This window comes from Protomyctophum parallelum, assembly GCF_964188405.1.
Source record: "Protomyctophum parallelum genome assembly, chromosome: 3".
NCBI classification, from domain to species: domain Eukaryota; kingdom Metazoa; phylum Chordata; class Actinopteri; order Myctophiformes; family Myctophidae; genus Protomyctophum; species Protomyctophum parallelum.
In genome coordinates this window covers 33,362,031-33,376,211 of record NC_139698.1, presented here as the reverse complement: position 1 = coordinate 33,376,211, position 14,181 = coordinate 33,362,031, and the positions used below count along the sequence as shown (strand labels likewise).

Here is a 14,181-nt window from a genome sequence, read left to right as displayed (position 1 = left end):
GGATGCTGTTTAGTAGGGGGCTTAGAGATAGGGCTGTGAGCCTCCAGTGAGTGAGGAGGATGCTGTTTAGTAGGGGGCTTAGAGATAGGGCTGTGAGCCTCCAGTGAGTGAGGAGGATGCTGTTTAGTAGGGGGCTTAGAGATAGGGCTGTGAGCCTCCAGTGAGTGAGGAGGATGCTGTTTAGTAGGGGGCTTAGAGATAGGGCTGTGAGCCTCCATGCAGTGAGTGAGGAGGATGCTGTTTAGTAGGGGGCTTAGAGATAGGGCTGTGAGCCTCCATGCAGTGAGTGAGGAGGATGCTGTTTAGTAGGGGGCTTAGAGATAGGGGCTCCAGTGAGTCTGTGGCATAGTTCCAGGCTTGGATACATGGAGGGACGTGTCTAGGCCTGCCTCGTGTGACCAGCTAGACATGCTCCTACAGTATCTACGTGTCTCAGTCGTACAGTACATGGGGCTTGTTCTGGGTTCTACTTTTTGATTTTATACTCCGCTACACTCTGCCATAGCCTGGCTAATAAGCCAGACCGAATCAGCCGGTGTTGTGTGATATTAGTCTGGCTTATTAGCCAGGCTAACTCTGCCAGGCATCAGGCAGACAGACAGACAGACCAGCCTGACTCACTCCCACTCACTGTGTGTGTGTGTGTGTGTGTGTGTGTGTGTGCGTGTGTGTGTGTGTGTGTGTGTGTGTGTGTGTGTGTGTGTGTGTGTGTGTGTCTGTGTGTCTGTCTGTCTGTCTGTCAGTATCAATTTAATGTTGAATCATTATGATGCCCAACATTGTGGAGGAGGAACTTGAGAAGGGACCAAGGGTAAAAAATAATGTGCAGGTCACACACAGTAGCACTGTAGCGTATTTACAGCAGTGGAAAATAGCACACTAAACAGACTTCAAGTGTATACGTAAATCTATATGCAGTGTTTACTGGTCCGATTTCCAAATGTTATGCCATCTAATTACAAGGTGGAGAGAGAGAGAAGAGAGAGAGAGAGAGAGAGAGAGAGAGAGAGAGAGAGAGAGAGAGAGAGAGAGAGAGAGAGAGAGAGAGAGAGAGAGAGAGAGAGAGAGAGTCCTGCCTCCTCTCAAAGGATTTCCTGTTGCACAGTATTTGGGTATAAGTCAGCGCTGAAGCATTTTTCAGCAGTGACTCTTCAGTGGGGCTGAGGAGAAGTGGGAGACAAACTTTCCTCATTGCGCGGCGTCAAACTTCATGCGCCGCGTTCTAGTCCCTATACAGAGGATTTTCTCCATCTCATCTCATCTGATAGTTGTCATACTCGTAACCCGAATGATCATCTGGACAGAAAACACACAAATATGGAACACAAACGGGTTTCCTTACTTTTATGGGGAGGTATTCTTGTACTTTTGGTAATCGTGCTGGAGCCGAGGACTGTAGGTGAGTTTGCATGTTGTTCACACATTTGTTGACTTGATGGTCGCGAAGCAGTGGCGTGAACTACAATGACTATTGATTAAAGCTGTAGGTCTATTTAGCTATTAATCTAACTGTTACTTACTTATGTATTTGACTCGTGTCGTTGGTATAACTCAGTTGAATGTGTGTGTGCACACAGTCCGGGGACGTGCGTTCCACAGTAGCCTACGCAGCGCACGCCTCTCCAAGCGCAACAGGTGACTCATAGGCTGGCTGGTAGTACTATAGTGGTACACAAACTGTAGGCTAGTGTGGAATTTAACGGTTTTACCCATGAGATTATACAAATGGATACATATTATTATAACACTGAGGATGTTTTGACTGTATAGGCTAGGCCTAGCCTTGCGTGTCGGTCTGTCAGTAGCCGACAATTATTTTTGCCTTGGTCAAATAAACCAAACTCCCACTGCACTGCAGCTGGTCGATGTTCTCAGATCTTGGAAATATTCATTTCTGAATAACATGTTTGACCAACCAATATTGGTTAAGTTGCATGGGAATTGGGAAAGGCCAAAGTTTATCATTTTATGGCCCAACCAAGCAGAATCCTCCTGAATTATGGATTGTATAATATGCAGCCACCCTGCTTGGTTTATTACATGTTTTTTTTATTTTTTTTTATTAGATTTGCCTGAGACCTAAAATGGGTCTGTATGATGCACATGTGCCTATTTATGTTGGGTTCCAGACAGTGAACATACTAGTGCGTTTTCATGAATAAACCCACAAAGCCATAAGTAAAATCACAGAAGCACACTCATCTTCAATGATGCTCTCTGTAAGCATGTAGTTCCATTTAAATAGACCTGCTGCACATCTTCAGGTGCACCTCACACGTTTTATACAGTATCCCACAGACATGCACAACAGAATCTGACACAGTGCTGTTTAGATCATTTTAACGTTGAGTAGCCTATTATACAACAATCACTGATAATGATCACATTCACTGAGCACAAAGACATCGTGTGCAAGACAAGTGAGACAAGTGTCTCAAGGAATGGCTGTGAAGTTATTAAAAGTTACTTTTCAGTACAGACTTTTTTACTCCTTCATTACATATACCACATTTATTACAATTTAATGTTGTATAGACCTATATATATTTTTCATATACCGTACATTCATATCCTGAGTGATCATTGAAGTCTGCGAGGGTAAAGCATTGACCCACATGGATGGTCTCCTGTCCCCCTGGTCTCCTGTTCTGTTCCCCTGGTCTCCTGTTCTGTTCCCCTGGTCTCCTGTTCCCCTGGTCTCCTGTTCTCCTGGTCTCCTGTCCCCCTGGTCTCCTGTCCCCCTGGTCTCCTGTTCCCCTGGTCTCCTGTTCCCCTGGTCTCCTGTTCTCCTGGTCTCCTGTCCCCCTGGTCTCCTGTCCCCCTGGTCTCCTGTTCCCCTGGTCTCCTGTTCCCCTGGTCTCCTGTTCTCCTGGTCTCCTGTTCCCCTGGTCTCCTGTCCCCCATGTCTCCTGTCCCCCTGGTCTCCTGTCCCCCTGGTCTCCTGTTCCCCTGGTCTCCTGTCCCCCTGGTCTCCTGTCCCCCTGGTCTCCTGTCCCCCTGGTCTCCTGTTCCCCTGGTCTCCTGTTCTCCTGGTCTCCTGTCCCCCTGGTCTCCTGTCCCCCTGGTCTCCTGTTCCCCTGGTCTCCTGTTCCCCTGGTCTCCTGTCCCCCTGGTCTCCTGTCCCCCTGGTCTCCTGTCCCCCTGGTCTCCTGTTCCCCTGGTCTCCTGTTCCCCTGGTCTCCTGTTCCCCTGGTCTCCTGTTCCCCTGGTCTCCTGTTCCCCTGGTCTCCTGTCCCCCTGGTCTCCTGTTCCCCTGGTCTCCTGTTCCCCTGGTCTCCTGTCCCCCTGGTCTCCTGTTCCCCTGGTCTCCTGTCCCCCTGGTCTCCTGTTCCCCTGGTCTCCTGTTCCCCTGGTCTCCTGTTCCCCTGGTCTCCTGTTCCCCTGGTCTCCTGTTCCCCATGTCTCTTCTTACTGTTTGCTCGTCGCCCTCCGTCCACAGAGAGGCCTATTTTCAACCTGGAAATCCCACATACCAAAAGAACTGTGTGGTCCTCTTGCATTGTATTGCATGGGGGGAAAACACACACACACACACACACACACACACACACACACACACACACACACACACACACACACACACACACACACACACACACATACTGTAAACAAACATGCACCCACATAAGATTGCCTGCGAGTTCTCCACCATTACAGTCAACAAAGTACACACACACACACACACACACACACACACACACACACACACACACACACACACACACACACACACACACACACACACACACACACACAGTTTAACAATTTATTTATGTCCACACACAGGGAAAGCATACAGGAAAACAAATATTTTAGGTGCCGTAAAGGTTAACTTCACAAACTCATGGATATGTCCTAATGATACAACACACATGTCACTCCCTGGGCACAAGCAGTGGCAGCTCCGCCATATAGGGCAGCAGAGATGGCACACTTTGCCAGCCTTTCTGCTTCATCTTTGGGCGGGCATCCCAAGTTGTTGAAACCCTCCGACAACCAGTCCGTGGGTATTATGTCCTAGGCTGGATCACCATAGGAAACAACGTTCTTAGTCTTGCACTGTTGCTTGGTGTTAAAGCGCTCCCTAGTGTAGTTGTTCTCATGCATGGGCCTGGAAGTCCACCCATTGCTATTCCGGGGTTAGTCCGACAGCGGAGGGAGATACTGCTGGAAGGCCGCCGGGTCTATATTGCCTCTCTTCCCAGTAAGCTGTCGGGTAACGTTGGCTGTTGGTAGATTCCACTGGTGCCTTCTTGTATGCAAGTTACATAGTTCACAGAAGTTGTAAATGCATCCATGCACCTACTACTGTACATTGACGATGTTAGTTACAACGGAGCAGTTTAACGTCATGCCCAGGACAAACACGCACGCACTCACGCACACAACACACACACACACACACACACACACACACACACACACACACACACACACACACACACACACACACACACACACACACACACACAGCCTATACACATTATACAACATACACATTGTTATTTCTATCTAAACCCTGACTCCTCCAGTCTCCGGTATACCTTGGTCAGAGGAAGTCCTTTTTCAGAGTACACGACGGTAAAATCTTGAGGCTTAATTTAACACTGAGAGTGTGCAAATGGACACAAAAGGGTCCATTTGCACACTCTCAGTGTGAAATGAACTGAGTTTATTGTGTAGGCCTATACCAGAGCAGCTTGACACTTATCTAAACACATGGGTGGACTCTGTTGTTTTTATCTGGGAGCTTTTTGTTTTCATTCAATTGATGTTGATAATCTTCCACACTGAGACCTCTCACTCCTTCCTGTTAGGAGAACCTTTCTCATGCCCGCCCAAGTCAAATCGGGAGTGTTCCGTTCACTCCGAGAGCGTCCATTTCTACACTATCAGTGTTAAATATATTAACGCCTTACTGTTTCTCTGTCTTGTGTATAATCTGGCGTCTTTCTCAAGAGTCTTACATTGGGCTCTTCGCTACTAAAGTTATGTTATGTAAATCCCAACCTTTGTGTCAATTTTGTGGGGTTTTTGGCAGCCTTGCACAGTAAGTGTTTATTTACAGTAAATGATGAACACTGAGGATTGTACTGTGTATGTAAATGTTTCTATCTCATAAGACCGAGGAGGAATGTGATTTGGCTGACTAGCAGATACGGTGGTTTAAATCCAGCTTCACCAGTCTTAACTTAAAGGTCTGTAATTCAGATGACTAATCAGTGAGGGGCTTTTTGCGGTCTACCATTGGCAAAGGTCCAGCGTGTGTCTCTCTGTGTGTGTGTGTGTGTGTGTGTGTGTGTGTGTGTGTGTGTGTGTGTGTGTGTGTGTGTGTGTGTGTGTGTGTGAGTCACAGACCTTCTGTGTTTACTCTGACCTCACTGGGCCTCAGTATACGGCTTCAGTCCCCAACAGCAAGTTAGGGAGGGGAGGGGAGAGGAGAGGAGAGGAGAGGAGAGGAGAGGAGAGGAGAGGAGAGGAGGGGAGGGGAGGGGAGGGGAGGGGAGGTTGAGGGGAGGGGAGGGGAGAGGAGAGGAGAGGAGAGGAGAGGAGAGGAGAGGAGAGGAGAGGAGAGGAGAGGAGAGGAGAGGAGAGGAGGGGTCACTGAGGCTAAGCTAACCCCAGTTGAAGTGGCTGGGTCTTCTTTGACCATATTAGTCGAGTTCTCCTCTCGGCTCGGCCAAAGGCGATCCCCTCAGCTCGCTTGACCGAGCCCCTCGGTCTTGGAGGGTCGGAGGGGAAGGGGGGTTTGAGAGGATTACGGAGGAGTCACTGAGAGGAGGATTAAACAGGAAAGTAGAGGAGGGAGGATAACTTTCAGCAGCAGAGGGGGAGAACCGACTCCCGCTGAGACAGTTATGTAGCTCTGAGCGGCCGCTTGTGGCTTGTCCCTTCTCGTTGTGGTGAGGTGACAGGACCAGGCTGAGCAGCACGTGGCTTAGGCCTGCCATCATGGACTATATTCTTCCTGTTGTGGATTTTAGTTGATTGATTTTTTTTAGTGTGGTCAAGGGGAGCATTCCATTCCATTTCATTTTTCCTTCATGTGACGGATTGCTTTCACGCTTCCTCTCCGTGTTTCCTTCCACCATGAGCTCACATCCTTGGTCGTAAAATCCTCACGCTGTTTCATTTCACTCTGTGAGAGTTACAAATGGTTAAATGAACACTGAGGACTTTACTGTGTACATTATGTATGGTCAGCAGCAGCAACGTCTTGTGGACATATCACTGTGGCAGGCAGCACAGCAATGGACCCGTAAGGGTAGACAGACCCGTGTAGAAACCTGGTAGAACTGACGTGAGCTGTTATCTGAAAGGAGCACAGGACCATAGAGGGATTAGAACTGTTAACAACAATCATACGCATGCACAATGCACACACACACACACACACACACACACACACACACACACACACACACCCTCATCCATTTTCCTGTGTTCATAGTTTCATACTGAATGTCATGTTAATTACACATTTTGAAACTTCTATAAAAGACTTCTCATATGAACAAAGGCATCAGTGAAGATGGAGAGAGAGAGAGAGTTAGTTAGTGAGTGAGTGAGAAAGAGAGAGAGAGAGAGAGAGAGACACACACACACACACACACACACACACACACACACACACACATGTACGCACAGACAGACAGACAGACAGACAGACAGCGTGCTTAAGCAGCTGTAACAGTGGCCCACAGGCCATCATGCACAAAGTTACTCTTTAACTATGCACCCTGACTGACTCTGCTGTTATACTGTACTTCAAAGGAAGGAACGTTTTTGAAGTTGCACCTTCTAACTGACGTTCAATCAAACTATTTGCAGAGAGAGAAAGTTGGTCCTCTTTATTGCTTTTGGCATTGCAACTAGAATGCCTACGCCGACATATGCCGTAGAGATGGTATTGTACAAGGCAACGCACCAAAGAGCTGATTTTCAACAGAAGAAAATTCGATCTGAATTCACGTTTTCCACTTTAAAATCTGTTACTTTCAGCGAACGGCCCCAAAGTATATTAGGCTGAACTCACTCTCTCGGGCACTAAATCATCGTGCTTTATTTATCTCTGAGGGTTGGTGTGGGTGTTAGTAGTACTGTGCTATTTCACGCTGTTTGCCATACCTCAGTGGCTGTGTGAGGGAGTGTGTCTTGAAAGTCAATTAGCTGTGCTACCTATGAAATGAAAAACGCAGGTTATGGAAACTGTGATCAGGTATCACACAAAGTCACAAACACACGCACACCTACACACACCAACACCTACACACACACCAACACGCACTCACGCACGCACGCACGCACGCACGCACGCACGCACGCACGCACGCACACACACAAACACACACACACAAACACACACACATGCACGCATACATGCACTCTACAGCACGGCAGCTGAGATCTTAAAAGAGAACCCATGGAGTTTGACACCGTGAATGAAGGATGGGGGAGGAAGAGAATTCATGCATGCTAGAAGTAAAAACTCTTCTGGACACAGTCCACGGCGCTATGCCTCCAGAGCTTAACTCCTCACAGATCATAGCATGCAATGTCAATTGATTTCACGATAGCACAGACTACGATCCCTACAGCTGTTTTGTCTACCAGTTGTTTTCAGAGCCAGTTAGGGAGGTTGTTATCGTTTTTTGTTGGTGAAATGAAGGCTTCTCCTCTCTATATGGGGCATTTGTGCTCCACAGTACTATATATCATATCTGATAACTTCAATTGAATGAGTCAAGGCTGTCAAGCAGTCAGTCAGTATCCATTTACAATGAATACAATGGTGAGGTGCATTAAGTTTGGGTATAAATTATGGTGCTAGATCAGCATTCTAAATGTGAAAGGCCTGATTTAGTTGATCAGGCAAGCTTAACAGCTTAATTCACTTCGGGTCAGCTGAGCCCAGGGCAGTACACTAATACACTATGGACCACTGGTTCCTAAACTCTCTTTATATTATATATTATAGATATTTATTATTATTGTATCCAGCAAGATGTAATACATCCTATCTGCGGGAGCTCCTCACTCTGGTGAGCCAGTAATGTACAAGAGCAGTGGCACTGGCAACAAAGAAATATGTGGGGACACTGGGGAGGCTAATAGGCTATTGATTATGTATACAGAATATAAAAGAAAAAATATCAAATATATTTCAAAATCTCCCTAGACTCCATGAAAGGCTTTTTAACACACTACTGGCTCTGACCTGTCACATATTAGGAAACCAAACAGTACAGGCCTGCTGTCGATCCATTCTGGGTCTCATTCTATATTTGAAGAAAAGCTGACATTGTATAATGCGCCATGAGAGCTCAGTTCACTGGGGATCAAACATGTCTTCCAGTCCACCACAGCCACAGTGCAGTATGTGTCAGTGAGGCAGGTCTGAACAGGTTCACGGAGCAGAGTGGCGTGGGAGGCTATAGTCGGGCTAAGGGGAATGACATGGATAAGATTTGACTGATTACGCAGCCGGCTCAGGGCAGCACGCAGCACGTAAACCTACATTATGGTTTATGTTTAAGCCATTGGTTCTCAAACCTTTTCCATTTCTAGGATCCCCCTATCTCTGAAAGTGTCCAAATTGTACATTTGTACCTTACAAACTAGTCAACCTGTCAAGAAAGCCTGCGGGTCCCTGGACCTCACTTTGAGAACCACTGGTTTTATAGCCAAACCGGGTGAAACACTATAGTCACTCTAGATATGTAATCTTTAAATGCTTTCTGGACTTTCCATCGTTCAGCTCTTAGAGGCTGCACAACTATAAATAGAGGTATGTAGAAGACTAGAATTTCGCGGCCGCTTTGCGGCCGCTCATCCCAGAGTTACGTTGCCGCGCACTATGGGAAGAAGGAAATTGCGGGAGTTGACTCCACATGTAGTAACGGATGGGTTATTAGTTATTATGTGTCCTTATTAGTGTAGTGTAGTGTAGTCAACACGTTATGGCTCATACACACTGCCCGGTATTTGCTCCGATTATGCTGTCGGGGAGCATTTTTGGCGCTGGCCGACAAAACCCCTGATCTGACGTTAAGCGGTGCCCAAAAGTTATAGATCACAAAGGCTTTGCAGGTAGAGCACATGACATGGCCCTAAAAATATATATCATTTTAATATAAAATACTATTTTTGCATCTGCCGCTTGAGATGACCTGAGATTACTTGATTGATTGACATAAAAAAGGGCCTGTCAGCTCAAACACACAATGCAATAGTTGTTGTTGCGTACAATCATCAGTAGCAAAGTCAAATACCAAAAATAAAAACCCTACCATTTCCATTTCCCCCCCTCTATTTCCCATTCCATGTGCGTTTGTCTTATAGTTTCTCTGGCCTCTGTACTACTGCCACCTACCGTCCATTCATTGTATTACACAGTGGGTGAAAAAAACACACCCCTTAAGACTAAACCCGACCCATCAGAGGTGTGGCTTCCAGAGGTACCTTTGACATGACATTGTGTGTGTGTGTGTGTGTGTGTGTGTGTGTGTGTGTGTGTGTGTGTGTGTGTGTGTGTGTGTGTGTGTGTGTGTGTGTGTGTTCGATGTGCAGGGCGTTGCTGAAAATGAGCACCTGTGCTCAGCTACTTCCCTGGGTAAAAAAAAGAAAAAAAAAAGAAAGGTACCTTTCAAAACCTATGAAAGTCAGCCTGGTACAGACGAAGGGGACACCACTGTATGTAGCCTCAATTACATTTTGTAACTATTTTCTGCAATAGGATGATAGTTTTATTTGGTGGGTATATGACTGGTCGTTTTGAAAGTAGCTCTGAAGTAAAAAGAAGTGTGGGCAGCCCTGGTATAGATGAATATATATATATATATATATATTCATTCCGTGGGTAAATCCCTGTAGGCTACCCACATATTGGTAGCCTATATTAGCCCAATATTGGCGTTACGCATTTCACTTGAATAATGTTGTGTGCGCACGTGCGCGTGCGGAGAAAGACAGTTATTTAATGAAACTCAAGATTATTACGCCCTGTCTCACTGCCGCCGTGTATAGGCTGCACGGCTATTCCTGTGTGTGTGTGTGTGTGTGTGTGTGTGTGTGTGTGTGTGTGTGTGTGTGTGTGTGTGTGTGTGTGTGTGTGTGTGTGTGTGTGTGTGTGTGTGTGTGTGTGCGTGGCGTGGCGAGAGAGAGAGATCGTGGCTTCCAGGCGTGCGTGTGTGTGTGCGCAATGAAATGTACTCGGCAGTATGGCTGGCAGGCGAAATGGCGAATTCGAACGGTGTAATTGTAATAGTTTGGGACAAACCAAAAACTGTGAAAGAACAATGTTGATCTAACTAAGAGATTCGCTGAGAGAGCGATATTTAATATACAGAGATTTAGAAGGAATAAGCAAAATCGTGAGGCGAAAATTCCTCTCCTTCCTCGTTTCTCTTCTCCTGCGGGAGATCAAAATCAGATTCTGAGAGCTAGTGTGGGCCTATTAGAAGACAGGGCAGTGTTGCCAGGTTCGCGAATTGTAAGCGAGTCGTAGTGTGTGTTGAATGGCATTTGAATGGCATTTGTGGGCTTGTGAATGAATTTTCTCACATGTAATTTGTGCTCACTTGCATAGACCTGGCGAATTTAGCGTGGTGAAAGGGCAACAGTGTTCCGGGGGGGTGGGTGCTTCGGGCGATAATGTTTGTAGTAAACAAATGCATTGGCGGCGTGAGTGTGGACGGGAGGCATTTTTGGTGGCAGTGCCAGTGCCAGTGTTTGGCGGGTGGTGTCGAGTTTTGGCGTTCGGCGCGATAGGAGGAGATAGGTCCCGAACACTGCGAAGGTAAGTGTGTGACGTCACTGCCGTGTGAGTGTGTGTGGGTGTAGTGTGTAAGATGGTGTTGTGGGTTGCAATAGCGACGTAGCTGTTGTGGCTTTGGGTTTCTTGCCATGTGTTGGGTACAAGTTCTCTAATGTTACAATAGATATTAAAAAGAATGGAGGGAATGCACAGTTACAAATACGAGCTGCAGCATTTGTCCATGTCGGTGTTGTGTGTATTGGACAAACACGTTTATGACCTGGATATTTAGCACATGAACAGGCTACCACATCTGATAAATTATGTATTTGCAGGGACATGTTTTACAGTCTTTGTATCGATTGTCATTAAGAAACAGTTAAAACAGTTACAGTAAAAACTGGTAGCAGCTTGGCAAATGCCTTTTGAAAGCAATGAGCTGCCTCAAAACATCAGCTTTTTTACATTGTTTTTTTCTCTCATCCCAAACAACTGCTCGTAAATGCTTTGCCAAGTCAAAAAAAAGAAAAGTAGGATTTTCCGAGTTCCCGAGGACCACGTGCTTTACTCCCAGTTTATATTTAGTTCAGAGGTGAGGTGGTAAGGTCAGGGTCTCTGCCAATCCTATTGATGTCAGGATTTGTACCTTTTCTGTGTACTTAATCATTTGAATCTGTTCACTGAAAGGTTTTGTTTAAATACACATTCAGCCACTTGGTTCATTACTTGTCTGGAGCTCCGCTTGCATTATACTGTGAGGTCGTTCACTGACTTGACTGCGGAACACGATCAGCTGACCCTACCCTCGGGCAATACGATCTAAACTACGCTCTCAGGGAGATGGGACCCAAAAGTCACGGTCTGCAGTACGCATGTTTGTTTTAAAAGTTGATTGATGGCCCAAACTAAGCGTTATGCTTCACTGTAAATAGTCTACTGAAAGGAAGTTGGAACCCCCCCTATCTGACATTAAATTCCTTCCATATTTATCCGAACAGTGGTGCAGTTGAAGCAGTTTTTGCAAGTTTCACATCAAACACTTGACACGCTGAGGAAGGCTTGATGCCGATATGCGTCTGTGTCTATCCATAAAGGTATAAAGACAAAGCAAAAACTGCTGTTTGTCAACTATGGCACCCATACTTATATTTGTAGCCATGCATGCTAACATATATATTTTTGAGGGGCACTAGCCCCTCCTATATACAGCTTTTGTCCACACCCGTCTCATATTTGCCAATTTTCCATTAACAATGAAAGGAGAAATTAGGTTAAATGTCTACCAAATATGACGTAATTTGTGGCAACACAAACAATAAATGCCATTGACAATGAAGGGAAAACTTACGTCATATTTAGACGAGCAAATCGGCTAACCAATCACCTCAATTCAGTTGTTAATGAGATTATGTATAATGATAAGAGCGCCCCACACTTCACACGGGTGTGATTTGTATTTATATTCACTTTTGATTGATATTCATTATTTCTTTCTGCCGCTCATTATTTTCTTTGTTGCACCATCAGTCCCTGGACCCCCTAGTATTTAAGTTTTATTGTTTCTATAGGTTTTCACTGGCTAATTGTTCAGTTGTGGTTGTGTTTTAGTAGTTGGTATTGGAGTACAACCTGTTTGAATGTAAAGTACCAAACTGTTGATGTGGTTGAACCTTGTTTGTGTATATTATTGCTTTGGTCTTCATAATGTTATCTAGACTATCTGGTTAAAACGAGTGTTTGATGGAAAAGCTGGAAAAACAACAATTTAACTTATTATAACCACAGCGTCTTTCAGTCAAACGCTAAAATTTTGTGTGAGATGTGTGTGTGTCCAACTTCAACTTGAAATGTTTTTTTTAATCAAATCACGTTAATCAGATGTAGCCTCAATGTGACACCTTTCTGCATGTGTTTTTGCTTTCCAGCCGGTATGTTCCCTTACTCCATCCCAATTCGACAGCTGTGTAAGTTCTGCGATGTGCAAGTGTCGCCCTGTAACGGTACCGGGACATGTGTGTCCAACTGTTCCATCACTTCCATCTGTGGGGCGGATGAGGAAGTCTGTGTCGCTATCTGGTAGGTACCACACATCTTTTCTTCTCTTGTGTTTGTACGTGTGTGCCTGTGTGCGTGCGTGCATGCCTGCGTGCGTGCGTGCGTGCGTGTGTGTGAGTTTAACTTTTTATGTGAATGTTCTATCAACTAGATCAGTGATTCCTCCTCAAACCTTTTTCATTTCAAGGGCAGTTTGATATGCATTAGACCACAGACCCCATTTGGTATTTTTATCTCTGGTGCCCTTATCTACACTGTAAAATCCTCTTTCACATGCTCGGAGACCGAGTTACAGATTCATAGATAGGCTACAAGCACGCACGCACACACTACACACTACACACACACACACACACACACACACACACACACACACACACACACACACACACACACACACACACACACACACCCTCACACACACACACACACACACACACAATACACACACACCCTCTCAAGGACCTGTGGGGGGCCCTGAACTCTGCTGGGAACCATTGAACTACTAGATGGCAAAGCTCAGAGGCTGTGTGCATTTCTCTCACACTCCGTCCCTCTCTCCAGGAGGAAGAATGAAAGCGTCTTCACGGTGGAGACTGTGTGCCACAACCCAGCGGTGCCGCTGTACGGCGTTCTGCTGGACGACTACAACAGCTCCACCTGCGTGATGAAGGAGAAGAAGACAAGAAATGGAAGCGCTCACTTCTGTTCCTGCACCGAAGATGAGTGCAACGAGTACCTGTCCTTCAACCCCAGTAAGTAATGCACAGTATGTAAAACAAACACACACTTGCTGAGACGTGGTTACGTTATTATGACTGCTACAATAGGTTGGGAGTTTTTGGCCTGGAAGAAAAAGGGAAAAACACCACAATTGCACCTACTGTATATGGAAGTGACTGTATGCAAAGAAAGCCACTCTAAAAGCCTTAACACACTTGACGCAGTCTTTATTCGGAATTGGAACACGATTGATTTTTCACAGAGAATGAAGGCATCAAACTGTATGAATGAGGAATCAAGTATATGAATAGTTTGATGCGAAATATCTACTGACACATCTTTGTATTTATTGTTTATTCATCACACCCCCGCCCCGGTGCAGTGTAAAGATATTAAGGGTGCTGATTTAGAAAGGCATCACATCAAATTGTGTCAGAAATGATATTTGGTAAATTTGTAGGTATGATAATAATGTTTTTGATGTTACTGCACATGCCATCCGGTGCCATGTTATATCATGCCATCTTTTCTGTGCAATCAGCATCTTATCCGTTGATTCAGAGCACACTTTGCTATTTGCACAGCCTAGAAATCCAGCTTCCTCATACTCATAACAGTAACTGATAAGAAAACAGATGGGAGCTACA

General features: G+C 45.6%; 1 protein-coding gene across 1 annotated transcript in view; it reads left to right on the top strand.

Annotated features, from left to right (window-relative positions):
* The first annotated feature begins 1,183 nt into the window (after positions 1-1,183).
* The window catches only part of tgfbr2b (transforming growth factor beta receptor 2b), a 40,070-nt gene continuing 27,072 nt past the window's right edge, over positions 1,184-14,181 (top strand). The window contains exons 1-3 of the mRNA XM_083762282.1: positions 1,184-1,399; positions 12,682-12,832; positions 13,376-13,566. Coding sequence (XP_083618408.1) covers positions 1,318-1,399; positions 12,682-12,832; positions 13,376-13,566 — 424 coding nt within the window. The 5' untranslated portion in view covers positions 1,184-1,317. The remainder of the gene's footprint in view (positions 1,400-12,681; positions 12,833-13,375; positions 13,567-14,181) is intronic.